The 23608-nt window shown below is 31.6% G+C and overlaps 2 protein-coding genes and 1 long non-coding RNA gene across 9 annotated transcripts in view; 2 read left to right on the top strand and 1 right to left on the bottom strand.

The window, feature by feature from the left end:
• Positions 1-113: 113 nt before the first annotated feature.
• LOC141453118 (uncharacterized) lies at positions 114-931 on the top strand. The gene is made up of 2 exons (XR_012457790.1): positions 114-255; positions 327-931. It is a non-coding gene; the product is annotated as an uncharacterized lncRNA (long non-coding RNA).
• nan (transient receptor potential cation channel subfamily V member nanchung) overlaps positions 894-23608 on the bottom strand; it is a 39044-nt gene continuing 16329 nt past the window's right edge. For 3 of the 7 annotated variants that reach the window (XM_074125858.1, XM_074125857.1, XM_074125860.1), the window contains exons 5-22: positions 23476-23596; positions 18484-18662; positions 18240-18327; positions 17855-18031; positions 17512-17701; positions 17280-17433; positions 16303-16453; positions 11758-11861; positions 7314-7396; positions 5293-5557; positions 5050-5208; positions 4250-4429; positions 3951-4102; positions 3754-3863; positions 3215-3396; positions 3012-3128; positions 2458-2583; positions 894-2313 (exon numbers count right to left, since the gene is read on the bottom strand). In XM_074125858.1, the coding sequence (XP_073981959.1) occupies positions 2056-2313; positions 2458-2583; positions 3012-3128; positions 3215-3396; positions 3754-3863; positions 3951-4102; positions 4250-4429; positions 5050-5208; positions 5293-5557; positions 7314-7396; positions 11758-11861; positions 16303-16453; positions 17280-17433; positions 17512-17701; positions 17855-18031; positions 18240-18327; positions 18484-18642 (2655 nt within the window). In that variant the 5' untranslated portion in view covers positions 18643-18662; positions 23476-23596 and the 3' untranslated portion in view covers positions 894-2055. Of the gene's footprint in view, positions 2314-2457; positions 2584-3011; positions 3129-3214; positions 3397-3753; positions 3864-3950; positions 4103-4249; positions 4430-5049; positions 5209-5292; positions 5558-7313; positions 7397-11757; positions 11862-16302; positions 16454-17279; positions 17434-17511; positions 17702-17854; positions 18032-18239; positions 18328-18483; positions 18663-19341; positions 19579-20742; positions 20849-23475; positions 23597-23608 lie in introns of those variants that run through there. The other 4 variants (XM_074125854.1, XM_074125856.1, XM_074125862.1 and 1 more) reach the window with 4 other exon arrangements.
• Positions 13185-16223, top strand: LOC141453105 (protein mono-ADP-ribosyltransferase PARP16-like). The gene is made up of 2 exons (XM_074125867.1): positions 13185-13507; positions 14925-16223. The coding sequence occupies exons 1-2, from the start codon at positions 13416-13418 to the stop codon at positions 16189-16191; spliced, it is 1359 nt and encodes a 452-aa protein (XP_073981968.1). The 5' UTR covers positions 13185-13415; the 3' UTR covers positions 16192-16223.

Here is a 23608-nt window from a genome sequence, read left to right as displayed (position 1 = left end):
TATTTTAACTTATACCTAAACTCGGTGACCATTTGAATAAAAAGTCCTGTTTTTACCTATATCCTTGACGATAAGCAAACCTTAGAGTACCTTCAAATCCCTGACATCTGACATGCAATGCCGTGCGAACTGCAAAACAGCGGGCGTCGTTGGTTTCAGTTTTAGGTTGCACTTTGCGGCCGAAAGGTTTTACGGATTTTGCATTTAGAATGCTCTTAAATTGATTTCAACTTGAAATTTAAGAATAATTTTAAGGTTTAAGAATAACCTTTATTTTGTGTAACCAAACCTTGTTTGTATTATTTTATTTCATTTATTTTTTGCAGTTTCTTCCTGTTTGAGGCTTTTGTTGTAACTGAGGAAATTATTTGATTGTGGCTGAAGGTGTAGAAAGAATACTAAGTTTAAAAACTATAATTCTAGAATTTTAAGGAAGAAGGGGAATTAAAAAAATTATGTTCTTAAAATAATCCTATTTTAACATGTTGAACATTAATATTTTTATATTAATTATTCCTACTGTTATCAAATAATTCGAAATTCTATTTTGCCCATTAAGTTATAACGCAGATTGGAGCTCTTCTCCAAAGAACATAGTATAAAAACAGCCTGCACCGAAGAGTCAAAAAATGATAGGCATATGCAGCTAATTGAAATTGTATCCCGTGATCTACTAATTTGTTTGTAGTATAAAAAAAAAGCTTGATAATGTTTATTTTTTATTTTAATTTCATATAAGTGCTAATTAAAAGAACAAGTGAAGAAAATATTTACAAAATTATACAATCGCAAATTTATCACAAAATTTGTAATTTATTAGTTGTAATTAGTACAAACTTTCACTAGTTAATCCTTATTCTAATCTATCTGAATAATTGTTGCCAAACTTCACGTATAGTGAATATATAAGAAATCTTACGAGTTTTTTTTTTTAATAAAAACTGGCAGTTTCACAATAAATCTGACAATAGTGGAATGTTATCACTTATCACCCAGGAATCATCGCTACCAATTTTTCTAAATTGAACCTTTCTGGACGATTACACCAGAAATTAAAAGAATTGATTTGAACAGTATGGAAAAGCCGGTAAAAAATAAATTTTTGTGTTTTCTGTTCATCTAATCGCAGGAATTATAATATACGCTCCCATTTTTATTCTTGGCTTATCAATAATCTCAAACTGGCCTTCACATCATTGTAAAGATGGATTTTGTATTTTTGTAACAGGATAAATGATCCGTATTTTGTAAATAATGTATAAAATTAATTAAATTAACAGAATACTTTAAAGAAGTCGCATAATAATCTCTGCAATTATATCTCTTGTTTAATACACATGTTCCAAGTGCATCTCACATCTAATTAGGGCGAAGAGCGTTTCATATAAAAATAAAATCGTTTCTGTTTTTATAAAAGGCTTTTTATCACCAATTCCCTTTTTAATTTAGACATTAATGTCTATCCTGAATGGTGAATAGCAAGAAGAATCATACAAAAACGAAATGTCAATGTATAATATAATCTATACTAGTAAAATTTTTATAATAAACTTCACAGTCTACCTGGTCTCTTTTCGGCGGCTACTTCAACTTTGTAAAGTTCCATTACAAATTAATCAGTAGCAGTCGAACTAATCTTGTACAAACACGCATCACTCGACCAATTCATTCGAAGGATTAATTACAAGAGTAAAGAAAGAGAGAGAGAGAGAAAAGCCTCTAAAGAATATTTAGCATCACAACGAATTTGTTTTTTCTTTTCTTACTGAAGTAGTTTTTTTTTAAAGACGCATCAAAATGTGAAGTCTGGCACCCGCCGCAGCCTTATCAGTTATTATTTATGCAAAGCTCCCTAAACTCTTTTAACCTTAATATCTCAATATAAACAATAGTAGTTTTCGAATAGTAATATTTCCGTGACATTGAAATAAATGCCTCAATTAGGAGTAATGCTGCATCGAAATTCATTAACAACTCGTAATAAAATTATTCAATTAGTTGACGGAAATCGTAACTTTCTGTACAAAATAAAATAAATTAAATACAATAACCAATTCAAGATAAGTTGATAAGATTTTTTCTCTTTTCCATATCATTGAATTGGGCGGTGGTTGAAAGATTACTTTTTCGTCCAAGAGGACTTTTCATATCAATTAGTTTGTCCATATTTGAGTTAGTACTAAACTGTGGATGTTCAGGTCCGTTTGCTTCCCTAGCTCGTAGTTCTTCTTCTCTCTGCTTCCTTTTGGCCACCATTCTGTTATGGATCCTCTTCATCTCCAGGATCTCTTTCATTTCTTCTTTATCCTCTTCCTAAAAACGTTAAAAAAAAAAATTATTAACTATATTTTGATAGCTTATACACAATATATCACAAATTGCCCTACATTTTTTGTTCAATTTAACATCTTGTTATAAAGCTAAGATAAATTTATAAAAAAAAAAAAACTATCTTACCGACTGATTGAGTCTAAGGACAAGCGCCCGACGTCCATCTGACATGGGCTGAGAATACCACATCAGCTTGGTTAAACGTTCCGAAGGACTTACTCCTCGTTCAACCACCAACACTATTCTGGCCCACTGAAATATAGATGTAATTAAGGAATTTATTTCATTTAAATTTATAAATCATTAAAAAGCTTTTCTTTAGAGAAGCTTTAGAGAGCTTTTAGTAAGTTCTGAAAATATTTTAGAGTACATATTTAATTTTAAGCTTTGAATTATGAGTAGAAGTAAATAAAGATTGATTAGTGAGTAGGTTAACAAAAGCCAAATTCACAAAGCCTTCCTTGGGTTAGAGTTTAGTCATAGAATGTAAGCTTCTGTAAAGGACATATTGAAAAATGGTGTAAGGAAGAATTTGCTGGCGGTGTGCACTAAAATCCTTCCTCAATCGGTGTGTGAAGTAGTTACACTTCTTCAACCCTAAGTGCATTTCGTTGAGGCGTTGAGATTTCGTTAAATATTTACCTTTTCTATTTCTCGCCATTTCAGAACATTTTATTTACCTGCCTTTGCCATTCGTTTCTTGTTTCAGCAATCTTTTGGTAAGTGTTGCCCATCATGGCGATCAACATGTTAACTAGTAGAATAGCAACTATAGCCATATAGATTACAAAGCACAACTGGAAACAAAAATATTAAATTGTATATATATGTTTGTTTCTTTATAAATTTTAGCATTTCTTGCAATAAAATATGCCCAATTCACCTTGGCTCCAAATTCATGATCTGTTTTCTCCATTGCTGGATAATAATCTCCAAAACTGGTCATAGACATGAAAAACATTGCCATAACTGCTTCAACTGGATTAGGTATTGGATTACTCACAGAATCATCTACACCTTCAGGCGTATTCGGATTGTCAAATGATAAGAATATTATATAGTATGCTGAAAACAGATTTCAATTAAATTCAATATTAGTGGTATGAATACGAATTCATATACTCGTATATGAAAACTATACTCGTATAGGAATTAATAGCAGTGTACTTGAACGGACGTATTTGGGAAACGTGATATAAAATTTAAAAAGTAACTTCATCTTTTCTGTAGACTTCATTGTGAGAGGACTTCCAAGGTAGCAACCAACAATGGCAAATAGATGGGATCTGAGGGGATTTTTTTGAAGGGATCCATACTGATGATCCCTTTTTACAAATTTATCTTTTTTATGGTAAAGTAGTTGGATAGACCAATATGTTTTCTATACCGCAGCTAAATTATTTTTCTATCTAAACAACTTACCTTGAGCAAAGCCCATTACAAAAACCAAATAAATTGTAGCGAAACGAAGTAAATCTCCCATTATCATTCTGTAAATCATCACAACAAATGGTCCCACAGTCTTAAAACCTCTAAAAACATATGAAGAAACCAATCAGATAAAAATAGCAGGACTTAAACCCTAAATTCATTCATCTTAGTAAACGATTGCAAAATACCGGCAAAAGAAAAGAAAATATGGAGCAGTAGTGAGCATTATAACAACAGCCATTATGTCTTCTATTCGTTCATTGCAAGAAAATCTTAAGAACGGCATGAACATCATCAGCAAACAGGAGAAGAGAAACATAACCCTCGATGGAGCAGTCATCTGAAATGTTTGGTAAAAATGAAATTTACGTACAAGTTATTTTTACTTCAATTGTAAATTGAAAATTCTTCAAACAATATTTCTGACTAAATAATAAAGAAATTAAACTGTTTCAAATCTTATACAATAAAAAATAGTGATACTAACGAGATTCTCGACAAACATACTCCATCCAAGAAATCTCGCTTCTCGGAGGGCTGCTACAATATAGAGTATAGCGCCGATTTCCAACATTACTTCCGTAGTTAGTCTAATAACATCCTCAATATCTGATACCTGAAGTAATCTACATTTTTGCCAATCTTCAAACCACTGTTCTACCCTACCCTGCACAATGATATTTTGTTTTAGAAACTTGTATCTAACTCCAAGTTAGTGTTTTCTGGAATACAACTAAGTTTTATTTTTGTTTATTAGTAAAATTATTTTAAATATTGCATCTATTTCTTTCTGTTATCGAAGAGAAAAGGGGTTATTGTCTGCTCCAAATTCCCTAAAGCTTCTGAAGGAAATTAAGCCAATTTCAGCCAAGAAATATTCGAAAAATCTTGTTTTATTTAAATATGTAACTAATTTTTCCCTGTTGTTCTGCACTGATACTAATAATATTGTGACTTTCTAAGTACATAAACTTCACTTTTAAACAATGTTAGCATGAGTCCTACACAAGATATTAAAAACAAATAAAACAGTATCAGTATAAGTTCAGAATAGTGAGGAAAAAATTAGAAACAAATTTGAATAAAACACAGCTTTTTTGAACGTTTCTTTCTGAAATGACGAGCTGACGTCTGGAATGAATAATTGGGTACTTGCTGATTTGTGTAACTAATGCCCTTTAATCAACTCTTATACTTACTTTTACTTTTTAAACGTTAGTTTTTGTTAAGATGATGATTTTTTTTTTTTAGAAATGAAAACACAATTACTACGGTTTGAGTACATACGTGACCTTTCTTGAAGAAAGACGAATTGAATGTTCCAGCTTTGGCTCCTTTACCCTTAACTACGCCTGAATTTTCTTCACATTTTTGCGTAACTAATCCTTCAAGGCATAAAATCGGAATCTGTTCATTTTCTTTTCTATCAACTAATGAATTAACTTCCTGAAAGTTATTGTTCATTTTAACGCAAAACAAATTATACATTTTATTCCAAAATAACTTATGGTTTGTAATTAAAAGATTTACTTTTTTTTTAAGCAGATATGTCTTCCTGCTTTCATTTATCTCTGTGCTATTAGCGTCCGTTGATGTCAATGGTGGCACGGTGCTTACGTTGTACGGATAGAATGATGTAGTATCTGTTGTATTTAGTCCAGCTTGATCTGTGACATTAGTAGCACGAGGAGCAGTGGTGGTCGGCGGTTTGGGAGGAGGTGGTCCAGGTCTTATGGTGAAACAAACCAGCGAAATCAAAAAGTAGAATGAAAAGAGGAAGAACTGGCGATAGAATCTAGACCATGAAAGATATTGTAATCAGTTACTGAAAAGAAACTATGATTATAATAATTATGAATAAATAAAGGATAAACCACAGATAATCTTGTGTCATATCTTTGTGTGTCTTAGAATGAATTAACTTTCTGACACTGATTTACAGTATTAGGAGAAATGCTAGTTAATTACTATATCTACTGTTTTTATGAGCTACTTTATTTATCCTTACAGTCAAAATGAACTAAAATTGGTGTTTGGGGACAGGTTTGGTATTAGTTTCATTCGAACTAATTGCCGGTCAGTTAATTTCCTTCCATCCTCGAATTTTGGCAAATCATTTAATTTTAATCAATATTAAATATGGTACTCATTGGTGGTAAAAACATATAATCCAAAGAAATGACACTGTTGAAAAAAATTAACTACTTTCGAATAATTTCAAAAATAAATTTTTATAGAAACAATTCAAAATGAAATTTACAGGCTTCATAAACTTTTGAAGGCTAATTAAAGCAAATTTTAAGAGATCAGCTATTGTAAGTTATAAAACAATCACGGAGAGTCGAAACAATCATATAATTCGTACTTTCAATAAATCTCTTTTCTTAAAACGTGCAATTTCATTTAATTGTATCTCTGACTGATTTCAGACTTTCATCCAATATCAGAAATAGATTTATCAGTTTGGCCAACAACTTTCGGCTAGTACTAAACGTGCTGACTGAATGAGAAGGGAGGTTACTGTGTGTATGGATGTTACAAAAAATGTAATCGTAAAACATTTTGTAAAAATAATGAAATAGAATTAATGAAATCTAGTACTTATTTAAGAGTTCTGTACATTTATTATATGAGTAATATTTTATATTTGAAAATTAGAATTGTATTTTACATGGGGGGGCGCACCTAATTTAAGTACAAAACACAGAATTATATTTTAATTCATTTGTACTCGAAAATAATTATTGCTAAACATTAAATTGACAAATATGTGATGCTAATCTTTTAACAAATGCGTACATAATATTTTAACTAATGGTAAAAGCGTTATTTGCGCTAAGTAGAACATGTTTTGTCGTTTTTGAACGAGTGTAATTATTCTTTGTATTTTCTTCTAAAAATAAAATGTTTTACGATTCAGAGAAAGCAAGAAAAGCAGTCAGTAACGTTGTGATTCCGATTTCTAAAATCCTTTAGGTAATCCTAAGATTCTGTTTCTTGTAAAGGTTTTTGCCTCTTACAATGGCTATCAGTACTTCCAAATTTTTCCAAAGAGAGTGTGTGAAATGAATGAGATTAAGCTTTACAATTCTTGATCAATTATTGACCTAATTAATGTGGTTAAATCCCACTTTTGATTGCTTGTTGCAGTAGAAAGAGAAAAATGAGAGCAAATTGTTTTATTCTCATTTTATAATAAAAATAAAAAGAAATCTATTACACCATATTTGAATATCCCTCTAAAAGTTTAATTAGATAACTATTGAAAAAAAATTCATTACGTTTGTATAATAGCAGTTTTAAGAAGATATAAAAGAGCGATTAAATAAAAAATGAAGCTGATGGCGTCTACATAACTTTAAAGGTAAGTAACAAAGTGATGCTTAGAAAAAGTAAATAGATTTGCAATATCGTTCTGGTTCACTGGAAAGATTTCACACATTTCTTTACGAAGGCCGCAACTAGCATAATCGTTAATATCCCGTTAGTTTTCTTCTAAAAAGAATAGTCATAGTTTAATTTTGAAATTGTCGTAAATAAGAACTACATACCTGTTTTTAACAAATGCATTCCATTTTGCGTTCAACAAATCTATCAATACACCATCCATTAGTTCCAGATGTTCATCTTTTTCCTGCATAATAAATACATTAAATTAATTATTTATTTGAAGCAGAATTCTACAATTATTTCAACAAAATTGATACTAAATTGTTTCTCACTGATCTTCTAAAGAAGTCAGCATATTTAACTATTGTTGATAAGATTAAAGATGTGTATTGCTGATGAAAAACTTCAAAAGAACGAACGTTCCTTTAAACAAAACAAAGAAATCTACATCTTTAATTTGGGCAAATTTGCTTTCATGCTTATTCATTGATTTTTAATATAAAAACCAAATAACGATATATTTCTCAAATATCATTAAAATATGATGCTTATTAATACTTTGGCTTCTTTATCTCTCAGGGCTGTACCATAGCTAGAGCACAAATTACAAGATCAAATTTTAATCCTTCACAAACGTTCTTTTCCCAATAGATTTACTTTTTATCAAAGTATCCACTGTTCATTGTCACCTTTGATAATTCAGTGAATATTAATGAAATAATTAATTACAAAAAGGTATGCGGTTGTATCATCAACTGGGAACGATATAAAAACTTTTCTGGAATTACTCAGTGTTACAAGTGTCAGTCTTTTAATCACATTGCCAAAAATTGCTATCGCAATCCCAAGTGTTTGACATGTGCCGGAACTCATCTTACGGTAAATTGTCCAACTCCTGATAGTCCTCCAGTTTGTGTGAACTGTAACGGCGGCCACGCTGCTAATCACCAGGGTTGCCCTGTACTACAGAAACATCTTAAAGCTCGCCCTTCAATGACTGCTGAAAGGAAGTTACCTTCTAAGCCTCCATTTCTTTTAAATGCTTCTGACTTTCCTTCTCTACCAAAATCAAGTTTCTCTAATATTACTGCACCAACTAACTCAGCATGGGGTCCTTCTGGGAGGTCCAACAATCTCTCCCATACTTCTGCTACTGCTTGGAAAAGCCTAGCCTCAGATAACAATGCTTCTGATTTTTCAATCATACAATTATTGCATGAAATTAAATCTTTCTTCTCTTCTTTCAATCTTCTAAATATCCTCTCAGGTCTTAAAAATTGTTTAGAAAGGCTAAAACAAGCACCCGATACCTTAAGTAAAGTCAGCATTCTAGCAGATTTTATATTTAATTTAATATGATGCTAAGGGAAGGGATTAGCTATGAGGTTAGCATACTGGACTCCCACGCGGAGGTCCCGGGTTCGAATCCAGCAGCTGACCCTTAGATTTTCTCTTCCTAGGAGCTTCTTACAGCTCACTGTCCGGTGATGGACAGTGTTGTCTGTAACGAGAGAACACTGTCCGGAGGCCGGCAGTGCACTGGAAAAAGCTCCGGGCGCTAATGACCTCAGCTGTTGATGCGCCAAAAAAAAAAAAAAAAAAAAAAAAAAAAAATATGATGCCCTTAGTTAAAATAATGAGCTGGAACGCTAGATCCGTTATTAACAAGTTCCTAGAATTATCTCATTATATTCAAAAGTACAATATCGACATTATTGCACTTTGTGAAACCCTATTAAAAGGTAAACATAAACTGAAATCTAATGGCTACTCAACTTATAGAAATGACACAGGTAGGGGAGTGGCTTTATTAATTAAAAAAAATATTAAACATTTTCCTATATTACTTCCTCCATTGAAATCATTAATAGCTGTAGGTGTCATGGTAGAGTTTGAAAATATAGAGCTCCTAATACTGTCGGCATATCTGTCACCATCTCTCAGACTTGACTGTAGAGATTTGCGCGCGCTTTTTGATTTGCACAAGCATGTAATATTGGTGGGTGATTTAAATTGTAAACATGCTGCTTGGAATTGCTTCACTAATAACAGAAGTGGTAAATCTCTGCTTGAATTCTCCTTTAAATTCGGTATTGGAATTTTAGCACCTGACAAGCCTACCTACTTTCCTGATCGATCAAATGCCCGTCCTAGTGTGCTTGACTTCGCTCTAATAAAAAACTGTAATTTTAGTATTACAACAACCTCTCATAGTGCTCTCTCTTCTGACCATAACCCTGTCATTTTTAATTTAACGAACAAAGTAAATGAATTTCAATCGAAGAAAGCTTTCAACTTCAAAGCTGCTGATTGGAAAAATTTTAGGTCCTTGGTGGACGAAAAATTAGATATTAATCCAATCATAACTAACTATCACGACATTGACACATTAGCGACCAACCTCCAAACCATACTATTAACGGCTGCATTGGATTCAATTCCGCTTAAAAAATCAAGGAGTAAATCTGAAGAATTGCCGCCTCTAATCCTGCTTTGTATAAAAATTAAAAATATTATCAAAAAGGCGTTTTCTAAGTACCGTCACTCCTGGATTAAGAGAACGCTAAATAAACTTATATCCTTGATATCAAGACTTTTGCAACTGCACAGAAACGCTAGCTGGAACAACTTTCTTTCGCAGCTATCTACCCATGATAACAAACTTTACAGAATTGTTAAAGGAGTCCGCAAAGGAACGCCTAACATACCGCCACTCTCTTTAAATAACAATCCTCAGACCACCTCTCTAAACAGCTATGCCTTTAGTTCTCACCATAAAGCTTCGACGTTGGCCGACTTCTTTCAGAATGTTCACATCAGGAACGCAGATCTAGGCGTTCCTTCGTTCACCCGTAGTGTAATATCTACGAACAAACAGTTTCTTATTCCAAATGTAAAGCACGACACCTGCAAATTAACTTCTCCGAAAGAAATCAGAAATATTATTTCCAAATTAAAAAATAACAAGGCTCCTGGTGTAGACGGTATTCAGTCACGAATGATTAAAAATATATCTCGCAAGTGTTTAATTCACTTGACTAAGCTAATTAACTATATTTTAATGTTTGGATATTTTCCAGAAATTTGGAAAACTGCAAAAGTGATTGTCCTCCCCAAGCCTGGAAAAGATCACTCTCTACCCAGTAGTTATCGACCAATCTCTTTATTACCCTGCCTTAGTAAAGTCGTTGAACGTGTTGTACTAAAGAGACTAAATGCATTTATTGAAAGTAATAATTTACTATCTCAAGTGCAATACGGATTTAGATCTTTTCACTCCACTACTGCGCAGCTAGCAAGAGTCACGGACATCATTGCGGACGGATTTAATGTGAACAAGCACACAGGAATGGCATTGATCGATGTTGAGAAGGCTTTCGATTGTGTTTGGCATGATGGTCTAATCTATAAAATGATCCAGAATGGCTTCCCTAAATACTTAATTTACTTTGTCAAAAGCTATTTGACTAGCAGGAAATTTTGCGTAGCAGTTGATGATGCTACTTCTAACCTCAGGCCAATTTTAGCCGGTGTGCCGCAAGGTTCGGTCCTTGGACCAACTCTCTTTAACATTTTTATTAACGATTTAACCAAAATTAAACTTAAAGCCAGTAGTGCGTTGTTTGCCGATGACACTTCCTTTTTCATATCCTCCTTCAGAATTGACACTATAGCCAATCATTTGTCAATAGCTCTTGCTAAAAGTTTCAAGTACTTTAAAAAGTGGAGAATCAAACCTAACCACACTAAAACGGAGCTGATGCTATTCTCTCGAAGAAGACCCACAATCAACCATACTGTTACAGTAAATGGAGTCTCTCTACCATGGCAAAAAGAAGTTAAATACTTAGGATTAACTTTAGACTCAAAACTAACGTACACAAAGCATGTAAATAATGTATGTAATAAGGCGCTAGGCGTTATGTGCAGTCTGTTCTCCTTGCTTAATAGACACTCATCCTTGGACTTCCAAAATAAAAAATTAATATACTATCTCTACATTCGACCTATACTCCTGTATGCAGCCCCAGTCTGGTCTCAAACTTGCATAACCAATCATAATAAAATACAGAGAGTGCAAAATAAATGCCTGAGATTGATTGGTTCGTTTCCCAGATGGACGCCCATAGACTACATGCACGCAGTAATTGACGTTCCTAGCATCTCCACTACTGTTTACTGTCTTTTAGAAAAATTCGTCTCCACTTGTTACAATAGTCCGTACCCTCACATAGTAGCCATTGTAAATTACAATATAAACTCTCTCAGTTATAAAAAATATAAATATAAACGTTTAAAGCATCTTTTGTAACACCCACCTGTATATCAAGCTAAGGTTTTTTTTAAATTTTTCCTTAATAAGTAAATATGTTCCTTTAAACTGTATTAAATATAATTTGATGGGTGTATATAGGCGATAAGCTTGAAACCTCTATTTCATTTCAAATTTGTGTACTTTGTGTAAAGTTTTGTAAATAAATAAATATTATTATTAAATATTATTACTTTTTATCAGTTTCTCTTTGACAAAAAGTGCTGATATGATCTGGATAACACTTGATTTTTAATTCTAATTTAAAGAGACAATCATAATGGTACACTTACTCCAAAAACCACTAAATTTAAGGCTGAATTTTTGCTGATATTTCCAGTATCGATGTCTATTGTATCGATCTGAGATAAAGGGTAAGCTGCACAAGTTATGCTTCCTATAAAAGAAAATCAGAGATTCATGTTCCGAATTCTTATTAGCTGCAATGAATGATGGATAGTAAGAAACAAGTCAAATTTAAGAACTTTAATGTCTAAAGGGCTTGAATTAATTAAAAAATAAAAGATATATAAAAGTAAAAACTAAAGTTATCGACTATTTTTTTCAGTTGGGCTTAACATCCAACTGCTAAATCAAGTAGACGGAGGTGGAAGCACCTATTTTACTATTAACATTTTTTCTAAAAGTGGCTAAAACGCGGAATTCGAACTGTGGATCTCCTAATAACACAAATCCACGTTTCGTAACCACTATGCCAACCCCTCAAAATTCCTGTTATTCCTAACATTAGAATTGTAACCTGTAAAACGTTTTAAACAAAACTAATAGGTATTCAGATGAGTAAGAAGTATAAGTAGCTCTGTCGAATGTCGGAAGCAGAAAAACCAAGTTTGTATTTCTGCGACCATTCATTTTTCAACACATTCACACCATCAAACATGCATTTCCAGAGTGAACAATTAACACAATCTTAATACTTTAAGAAAGGGAAAGTAAAATGTGCTTAGAAGGTGAGTAATGTACAAAAAAAACGTAGAGAATGTAATGGCTAATAGAAGGGCATTTGAAGAAGCTGGACCTGGAATCTATTGTGACTGGACGATTATGTGGGAACTAGAAAACACATCTAGTTATCGAAATTTCAGAAAGTAATTAAAGTAAAGTAATCGCCTATTTTTTCAGGCGGGGCTTAACGTCCAACTACCAATTAGGTGTCGTGGACGGAGGCGACTAGCAAACATACTTTACTATAAACTTTTTATTTGCCATTAAATAAAATCCAAGGCCTAAAGACCGGGAATCGAACCCAGTACCACAATACATATTAGCTTCGCAGGTCTTGGAAAGTAATTAATAGCTGTAGGAACAAGAACCAGAAGCCTTGGGATTAGGCAATTATTTAGGTAACCATAGTGAGCACAATAAATCTTCAAAGTAGTAATATACTATAATGCAAGTACTTAATTATAGTTAATCAATAAATACGTGAAAAATACATCCCAAAATAAAAAAAATCTGTTGTGAAACTCACATGACTTTTTCTTACAACTATTCCAAATGTTCTTTAAACTCCGAACATCGTACATGATTAACATTAATTAAATAAAATAAAAGTTGTAAATAAGTTTTTTTTTAAATAAGAAAGTACTTCAGAGGAAAGACTAGCCCTATGAGTGAGTTAAGCGAAATTTTTTTTCATGTAAAATAGAAAATAAATTATGGTAATCATATGATTACCATAAAATAAAAAGTAAGCACATGTTATATTAATTAAAGTAATGGAAACCCGAACAAAATTTTCAGTAAAATTAAATGATCCACCGCAATAAATTTAACACTACAAAAAGAAAAAAAAAGAGTAACATTTTACTATTGTGTATTACTGTAGTAGCTTTAAGTTCATTTTTTTTGGTGAAATAAATATGCGGTAAACAAATTAATAACATTTAGAATTCGTTATGAAGTAAAATTTTTAGGATTGGGGTTGGTTATGGAAGTTATCAAGAAGAAAAATGTGAAAGAAAACATACACTTGACGAACGGCGAAGGCATTTCCAAGAAGGAAGAAGATCCTACTAAAAGGTTGGCGTATTTTATTATTGTTATTATTATTTTTTTTTTTTGTACTTCATACTCACAAATGTTTGGTATATTATTTGATTGGTGACGGGGAAAAAAATCCTTTCTATAATTGTTCAAAATTTAATGTAAAGTACAGAAATGAGCTTTCTGTAAGAAACCATCCATTCAGTAAGTATACTGTTTAAATTTGAGAATGTACAGCCATTATTATTTCAATATTTCTTTAAGAAAACTCTTTTTCTTAAGCAATTCAACGATGAAAGACTTCTTTTAAAAGTTAGCGCTCGGTGTAATGCTAATGTTTATAAGTATTATTTATATATGAAATTCGTTGTTTGAATAAAATATCTATAACCTTGAGAATTGTAGCAAGAGAAATAGGGGCGTTTGCACCAGATTTTTATCCAATTTAGTCTGGTGTTTACGCTCCAATCATCCTGATAATAAAATTTGGGTTGGAACTCTAATTTTCTTTCACGCACTTCTACCATTACCATTGTTCTCCTGAGATAGTGACTAAAAAACGATGCACTGTAATCAATAAAAGACTACCGATACAAAATGTATGTTGTGTAACCGAGAGGAAGTTGGAGGACTTGTACCATTTCTTAGTGGTCTGTCCGGTATTCAGTAGTTTACATACTAAGTGACTCGCAGTCCTTCTCTTTCTGGTATAGTTGCTTTAGAGTTCCTGAACGGTAAAAATTGGCTAGTCTTGGCGAACTTCATTAACTCAGCCTTTACCCTCAGATTAAAACTGATGAGCTCTTAGGCTCATCCTAAGGCCCGGTATGCCATTCCTTCTATCCTCTCTTCCCTTTCTTGATAATAGTAATAATAATGATAAGAACTTTCACCAATCTCTTAATGCACACTTAATTCAAACATGGATATCAATAATTGTTTTAATTTTTCAATCGTTATAAATTGTATAAATTCTATGTATTGTAAGAAATAATCTAATCTAGATGTGTATACTTTTTATTTTATTATTTTTATTTTTTAAATATTAATTAGAATCTTACTCAGACTCCAGACTGACGGACTTGGACCAAGTGTTACTGTCTTTATTTCGTACATATTAAGTTATACTGGTCTTTTCGTGGATATACAATACATGTAAATTTCAATGAATTTATAAATTTCGAAAGATAGAAAGAAAAAAAGATTATGTTTTGTTTTCTTTTTTTTATAATGAGAATATTGTATAGTATTTTGGTTATAAAGAATTTTCTTCTTCACTAAAAATAATCTCAGAAATTTATTTATATTTGATTCCCTTATATATTATTTATTATATACTTAATGATCTTTTTATGAGAAGTTTTAAGTTTTAGAAAAGAGAAATTTCTATATTATAAGATTAAAATTTTTCTAAGAAGCTCTTTTATTTAAAATATTACTCTGATTTCTCTAGGCCCAAGCAAGAAGAGATTGGCTTATCGAAGAGTTTTAACACAGGCAAAATAAATACAACTAATGAATGTTGCAAAAAGATAAGTTCAAAAAGTGATAGCTGGTTCATAGTGGGTGATGATCAAGTGAGAATGATTGCACCAAATAGGCCTAACGTGCGGCAGTATTTCAGTTGTGGAGATATCGAAATATTAAATAAACATGCTAGCCGAGTGACATTGAGTGATGAAGAGTTGTTAAAGAGAATTAAACCATGTCAAGATTATGAAAATAAAATAAAAGAACTCAATAAATTTATTGGAAAAAATTTAGAAGCAGCAGATTTGAAAATTAACTTGTACGTAACAGCTTGTAATAAACATTGTCTCAGTCCATATCCATCTTATATAATTGAGGAAAGTGCAATAGGCATGGAAAGTCTAGTTTTGATCAACGATTTTATACCACCTGTGGGCTTATTAAAGCACTATCTGAAGGGCACAAACAAATTCACTCCAAATGAACACGTTATCAATGTTTTACACTGGCTACTCATTACATTCTCAGAACCAAGTTTTACCAAAACTGACAATCAAAACTTTCAAAAAATACTGTCTAAAGTAGAACACTTAACCAACATGAAACTGCCAAATCATATATTTGTGCTCAAATATAAAAGAATAAGCGAAGGTTTATGGCTAACAGAGAAAAGTAATGTGGGCTCAAAATTTGCTTTTCTTCCATTAAGTATAGAATACGCACATTCAATTGTACATTTAGGTGTACATCCACAAATTTACACCGAAGGTAAACATGGTCTAGGAATTTATCTTACGACGGACATCAACTGTTGCCTGGAGTGCAGTGCGGCACAATGGGTCTGGGGTAAGAGTATACTGGGTATTGAAACTCAGTTAATATTATTAGTTGAATTCATTAATCATTCCTGTGTAATAACGTATGAGGAAAATAAAGCACTCTGCAAGGAACAAAATTCTTTGGAAGAAGCAGTGAATAACGGAATCTTTTACTTTTTACCATCACACAAATTTATACGTGTTCGTTATGTTATGCTGTATGTAAAAACACCATCTTCAATGAAATCAAAACCAATTGAAAAGTTCAAAGAATTGGATGTCTTGTACAAGCGGACAATATTATATTTAACTCTAACACTAACTGCAATTATTCTGGCCAAACGAGTCAGATTTGCCTCTATAGTAAAAAATATTTTCGCTAATATTGCGTCACTTCCTATCGTTAAACAATGTCTTTCCCTCGTTCTATAATATGTATTTTTAAAATATACAATATACTTTTACGGCATTTTTATTTATTTCAAATAAATAGAATTTTAAAAAAACATGAAAGAGAATAAATTGAAATATTTAAAATTTTACCAATTTGCCAGTAGATTTCTCGTTCTATATTCAGTATATGAAAAAACAAGTCTATTCTAGCCAATTTAGCAGCCAGTGTAAGAGGCGTTAAATTTTGTACATTTCTTATCGATAAATCACCACCTACTTCGTACGCCATATCAAAAGTCGTCTGCAAAAAAGAGGATTTTTATTATCACCATAGCTAAATTTTAATAATTCCAGAATGACATCGAACATTAACCACAAAATTGCCACTAATTGTCTTTCATACTGGAACCTTCTTACTGACATCATCGCTCATTTAACCAGTCAAAAAAAAGTGACTTCTCTCAAGAAATATCCCTCCCAATGGTTGACATGGCATAGTGAAGGCATGACAATGATACTCCTTTGACAAGGCAGGTAAGAGAGAGACCAGAGTGGTTTTCTTATACATAGTATAATACATAGTACATAGTGGAGACTTATACATAGGATACTCTGTTCTGTGCAATTCAATTTACTTCAATAGCAGCTGCAGGCTATAACCTTTCACTCAACTCAGAGGCGACGATTTACGGCTTTTGGATTAAAACTGACCGCAGTCCGACTTATTAGGAAAACCACTTTATGGAACTCAGGAAATGTCTAGATTCTAGAAAAATGAACCAACTTTACGTTGATTAAAAAGGCTTTTACTTACTTAATTTGTTCATAACTGGGGCATCCTAAGATTTTTCACGACTAGAGGTACTAATCAGTAGCAAGAGAATTTGTTTCACGAGATAAGCCAACGAGTAGCCTATTTTCATAATAACATTTGTAACTAGCGCTTAATTTATAATAATACTTATCTTCAAGAGCTGGAGAAATCTAAATAAACCTACCTTTAAGGTTACTTACGTTTAGGATTAATTAAACTGTGATCTTAATAGATTAATTGATAAATTAATTTAAAAGAAATAGAAATAGAAATACAATTTTTCCAATGCATTAAACAAAATTAATAACTTTACCAATTTTGAATAAATGACCAACATATGCAGAACGGTATTTCCATTTGTATCTTGATTATTTGGATTCGCACCCCGTGCTAACATTAACCGATAGCATTCCTCTTGTCCAAGACATGCAGCAAAAGATAATGGATATTCTCCCCAGTAGACGTAACTATTTTTAAGAAAAGAAAAAAACATTACACATAATGTTAATATTAATGGTCAAGATAAAGAAAAGCATAGGGCTCACCCTTCATATGTTGTAAATGGGCACAAATTGACCCATTCATGTTCTAATGAATCCGTTCTAGAAGCTTTCTGATCCTCAGGGCACATAAAGTTTCCTACGCACCTTTCGTGGAAGTTTGCACCACTGTCCAAAAGGAACTTAACCATAGCAGGATCTTCATTAACAATAGCAATGTGTAAAACGTTTTCACCTACATTATAAATAAAAATAAGGCTTTCATGACATAATCCGGAAATATAAGTGAATAATAATAAATAAAAACATTATAATGAAATAAAATGTATCAATTTGTTTAAAAGTAATATTTTTTTAAGAAACTTGAAAAATTCCTTTCAAAACATACCATAATATTCATCAGACATGTATATGTCGTTGATAAGCATAGGGTAGAACCTGAGCAAACGTTTGGCCAAATCGGCATGGATGGAGGTTGCATTCAATAGACAAAGATGTAATATGGTTTCACCAACGGCACCTCTTTCTTTAAGATCCCAACAAACATGGCGGCATCTACTCTTATCTGAAAAAATTATTGAAGAACATGTATTAAAACATTAAGTCCTTATTAAAATTACAAAAACTCGAAACGTTCTTTTTAATAACCAAAAAAAAGGCTTCGTAGCAAATTAAGTCATAGTTGTGGTCTGACATTGAATTCCACAATAATGAATGAAATTTCTCTCTTGCTTAATTTGATTATACTTTATTTATTTTATGTATTTACTTACCTAGTTTATCGCCTATTTTGCTTTCTGGAGCTGGATAGGATTCAATGTCGTAATCATCAGGATTTTCCAAATTTTTCAATGGCGGAAGCTGAAAAAAAGTGATTAATATATTTCTTGTCATCTAAGTAAAAAAAAAAAGCATTACAAATATATTCGTAGATAATATTTTATTGTTTAATTGGCATTTTTAATGTAACAGTAATTAGATGTTTACATGCTTTAATAAAAAAATAAAATTAAATACCATTTTATGTCGTGGCCTTTCTTTATTTCTCATAAGTACTAACTGACTGATTGGCATCAATTTTCCTTGTCCTTTATTGTATAAAAAGGGTTCAACTTTTGTTTTGATTGCATGATCCAGTTCCGCGTATTGTTTACTTTGAGCGGCTCGTTTCATCATTTCCACTAGCAGTCCTCCACCTACAAACAAAAAAAAAGTCAACTAACAACCAAAGAAAAGCAAGATTGGAACAGAGTTTTAGGGTTGCAGCCTGCTTTCCCCTGAGATTTTTTTTTAAATTTTATAAGAGTAAAACAAGAATACAAAGCATTTTATATCATAAATTATATCAATCTAGTTGTTGGTACAATTGCTTAAATAACAATGATAATAATTAGGTTCCCTCTCATTACTCGTCGAACCATCAATACTTTATTTAAAAAAAAAAAATTGTCATAATCAAAGGATATCGCAATTATATCGACTGTTTACAGTATCCCAGATAGCCCGCAATCTCAGCAGTTTCGCCCCACACTAACGGACATTTCTAGTTCCAGTATTGGCAGTAGACATTCTTGATCCCAAATATTTAAAATGGAGATCATAGTCCTTATTTGGTCATTGATCAGTTGTGTGTTCGCCTGTTTTCAGAATTTCTATTATAAATAAATAAGTCTTCAATGAGTTAATCAGTTTCACATTAATTCTGATTCACTGATAGGCGAATTTATATCTAAATTGAATTGTATCTGCCTAATATGAACAAACATTATTTTATGCTGAACCTTCGGTTAAACACAGACTTACTGATTTCAATACTAGAACAAAGGAGTGAGAAATAAAAATATAATTCATTCGAATAAAGTAACACATTCTTACCATTCTTTAAGCCTTTTTTTTCAGGAAACCTAAAAGTAGATTGTTTTCTAAAAATGAAATTTCACAAATTTGATGTGGTCTTAATATTTCCGGTTGCTAAGAGGAAGTAAAAGCAACTTTCTTGATTAAATGTCCATAACCGAAAAGATGTTAGAGCACTGATTATACCAAATTAAAAGAACTACACTTCCTACTCATTAGTGTTATCACTTTATCTAAGTAATAAACTAGCCATCTCATTCTGAAGTGTATCAGTCCTCCTTTTTTGTTCTTGGGTCGTTAGTTAGGTTCTGTGAATTGAATCTCTAAGGTGAACTGAGCAAATATGCAAATAACATTGTTGTTGCTTTTTTTTTATCTCTTTACAAGAAAAAAAATTACAAAAACTGTTTAATAAAGTTAAATTAAATTTAAAAATTAAAACATACTTAGGACGATTTGTTTAGATTCGTAACTTTGGTTACAACTTTGGATTTGGAGGAAGGTGAAAAACAATATTAAAACTAGGGCACCAAGTTCACGACCTGCTCTCTAACAAGGACACTAGTTGTATTGAATGCGTCTGTTTAAACATTCACTTTATCAATATTATGTTTACCACAAACTCTTATTTTTTTCACAAAATAAAATGCAGCATCATGTTAAAGTTTACAGTAAATTTTTAACGCTTAAACGAATGAATTCAACATTTTTTAAATTTTTTTTTACAATATTAGTGTTTGTAAATTTTTCTTTTCAATTCACCACTAGTGAGATTAATTTTTGAGTTCACTTTATATTTTTGAAACTCAATTTTTACTGGAATTATTTAATTTACACGTTATTTCAAAACTCTAAACTTAACATTACGTTCACGATCTTCGGCAACTAATACTACGTTCTTTCTTTCAGATACATTTCAGTACATTCTGTTTTTTTATCGAAAACAGTTTCTTGTAGTTTCGTTCTTCAGTTTGCTGTAGTACGTACAGACATATAGGTTTTTTTAGTTTTATATGAAATTTTGGTTCAAAGAAAACTAGATTTTGAGAGAGAGAGGGTTTCTTTTTTTGAATAAATGCAAGAAACCACCGGTCTAAAGTGCCAAGCCATTCATTACAACACCTACATTTCTTTCAAATTTATAAGATGAAGGAGACACTAAAAATACTGATAAAAAATAATAGGTTTTAGAAATTTTCGGGGATAATCTATTTCATGCGTTGATAAAGGAATAATTTAACATTAAAACTGAAATCAGTACTTCCCAATGTAAATAAATAACGACGTATGTTCATTTCAATAAAATTGCGCTGGCAAAAACACTACAATGATGAAATACTGATGTTTACAATAAATGGAACTTCAGAAAAATTAACGTTAATTAACTACAAGTTACGAATAATTTATAGTTTGGCCAACCTTTAAGATCTACCAGTTTGTAGATCTTAATTGAAGAAGTGTCCGCCTGTTTTTTAACACCACTGGTTACATTACTCTCTGCATTACCCATCTCGGCTTGTCATTTACTTAAAAGAGTTAGTCAATCAAAGCGAAGAGATGAGTGCTTTTCTACTAATGTCACAACATCACTATAATTAAATTATAACTAATCTCCTAGAAATATTATTGTAAATAAATTTTGACTGTTTAAAAAATCAACATTTAGGGCATACGTTGAAGTTCTAGCGCCCTAGCACCTACTGAAGTCAATACATTGAGAAGGGCACAATGATTCAACGCCTGGCACTTCTTGGCACCACAACACATTAAGATTTTACTTTCATTTTTTTAATTTATATTTACTTTTTTCTAAAATTTAGATTTTAATTATGAACACTCCTTTTTAAATTGCAAAACCAATTTACTCGATTTTAAACATTTATCTTTTTTAAAGCAATAAGAAAAAAATAAAATAAAATAAAGATGAGAAAAAATAAACCTGTTGCACTTCTGCGGTACTATGCTGATAATTCAAAAACGATAGATTCTCAGAAAGTTTGATGTACGAAAACATCACGTAAATTTAACTTCTAAGTGTCTTGCTCTACCAAACTATTTCATTTAAATTTTTCATTTTGGCACTAAATTATAATTTTTGATTTTTAAATTAAAATATGAAATTAATAAAGCAGCATTTTACGATTATATTACTTAAAAATTTTACCATTCTTAAATAAGTTGAATATAAAAAAGTACTTTAGACTTCTTTCGTTCAAAGTTAGGTTTGCAGACATTAATGATCTTCGCTCAAATTACCAAATTAGTTCACATATTTAAGAACGCAATTGTAACAAAAAAAAATTGCTAAATCGTAATAACATTTAACAACAAAGGCCTCCCATATATTTTACTGAATAACAGCAGTCTACTCAATTATAAGAATACTAAAGGCTTGCAGCTTATTTCTTCATAAAAAGGAGAAAAATGTAGAAAACACAGCTGCACGGATGGATCAAGAAGTTAACGCAACTTGATATTATTGTCTGGCGGCCCATATTGCTACATATTGGCTTCATCTATACTGAGAACAATAGGGAATTCATTTTTACGGATCAGACGCGGTTATTGAATTCTAACATGAACTGAATGAAACACTTCACATACTGATACAAATGGACAGTCGAATTCTTTTCGTAAACAAAAAAAAAAAGATCCTTTTTGATTATATACTATTTTATTTCCAGCAAATTCTCCCTGTTTCGTAATAGCATCTTACGGATGCTATTTTTAATTCTTCAACTACGTATCGAACTACAATTTTTATTCAATTTGGTCTGGGACAAAAGTTCAGAGTTACGTTATATATACAAAAAATTATGTACCTAAGTTGGTGAATGAAATGCTACTCTAGGAAAATACACGAATATTTCGATCACGTACAGAGAACAGATTCTAAAGACTGACGTTGGAGCTAAAGAAGCCTGATTAAACGCAACACTTGTTTCCATTTAGAAAAATAATGGCCAAAGAAACGTTTAGTAACTACTAAGATTTCTTTTAGGCCTTAGAAAATTTAGCGTTTGTTTATTAAGCTACTAAGCTACAATCTACAAAATTATGCTAATTTAAATTACTTTAAATTTTAGTTTGCTAAAATAAGTTTAAAATTAAATCGAATAAAACAATAAATAATGACCTGAGCTTGAACAAAAGAAAAGAATTATATTGGGTCAAGATTCTTATGTTAAAAAAACATTACATTTATCATTAGTTTCTGAGCTAAATAATTAAGTATTTTGTTAAGTTTTGTTAACAATCAGTAATCATTTTAAATTACTCTTTTTGGTAAAGACCTCGTTGATCTTTAGTAGGTTAATTCAAAAAAGCAATTAGAGTTGCAATAGTATATTCCCGCTGAGAATTTTCAAAATATAGTGTAGTTCGCAATTATATTGAGACATTGTATAGCAAGAATAAGAGAGTATTTGATGGAGTAGCCTTAGCGAATCTGGATACATACAGTACATAATGTTTTTCATCGCTTCAACACTTTAAATCCGTTCAAGTTCTTTGTTGCCTAAATCAGTGGAAGATCTAAATCCATACTACGTTTTACAATTCATCTTTTAGTTTTATACTTTTAAATTATAGGCAGAAAATAGGTCTAAATAGTTAATAATATTTTTGCAATTAATAACCATTAACAAACACAAACTCTTAGAAACTGCGGAGCTCCAAGTGATTGTCGAGCTGGCCCAAATCTGAATTGGGTACCCCTTAAATACTCTACAGACAAAACCCAAACACAAATAACCAATCGTCTACTTTGATAACATTGTTTGCAACCTAACTAGATTTTGTATTACCTTCCTCACGCTTATTTCCAATCCGGTTTAATTATGCGGTTTAATGTCCTGCGAATAAATGCAGCAACGAGTTTCAAGAAAGGGAGAAGTTAAGACGAAGATCTCGAGATACCTGGATAGCGTAAGTATCTAAAGCCATGCCACCGCGATGTACAGAAACCATTAGCTACTAAGTCACTTGGTGCAAAGAACACTGATGACTACTGAATTTACATATCGACTGAATTTAGTGAAGAATCGTGAACAATTCACTTCTCACGAGGATTTCTTTACTTAGGAGTACAAATTATTTGATGATACCAACAAAAAAAAAAGTTCATGAGTTAATAAAAGATTATAAGATTACCTTTCTAATAATAATTATTTTATACATTTTCGGAACAGTAGTCAACCGCTACAAAACAGTCATCAAATTTCCTTCCGTCACACTAAAGAGGTTAACTCCTATTTTGTATCCATCTGTTATCCTACATAAAAAA

Source organism: Rhodnius prolixus, unplaced genomic scaffold (genome assembly GCF_049639745.1).
Source record: "Rhodnius prolixus isolate KJV_2025 unplaced genomic scaffold, Rpr scaffold_3, whole genome shotgun sequence".
In the NCBI taxonomy this organism is placed as follows: domain Eukaryota; kingdom Metazoa; phylum Arthropoda; class Insecta; order Hemiptera; family Reduviidae; genus Rhodnius; species Rhodnius prolixus.
The sequence above is the reverse complement of the archived record's forward strand: the minus strand, read 5'-3'. Positions and strand labels throughout refer to the sequence as shown.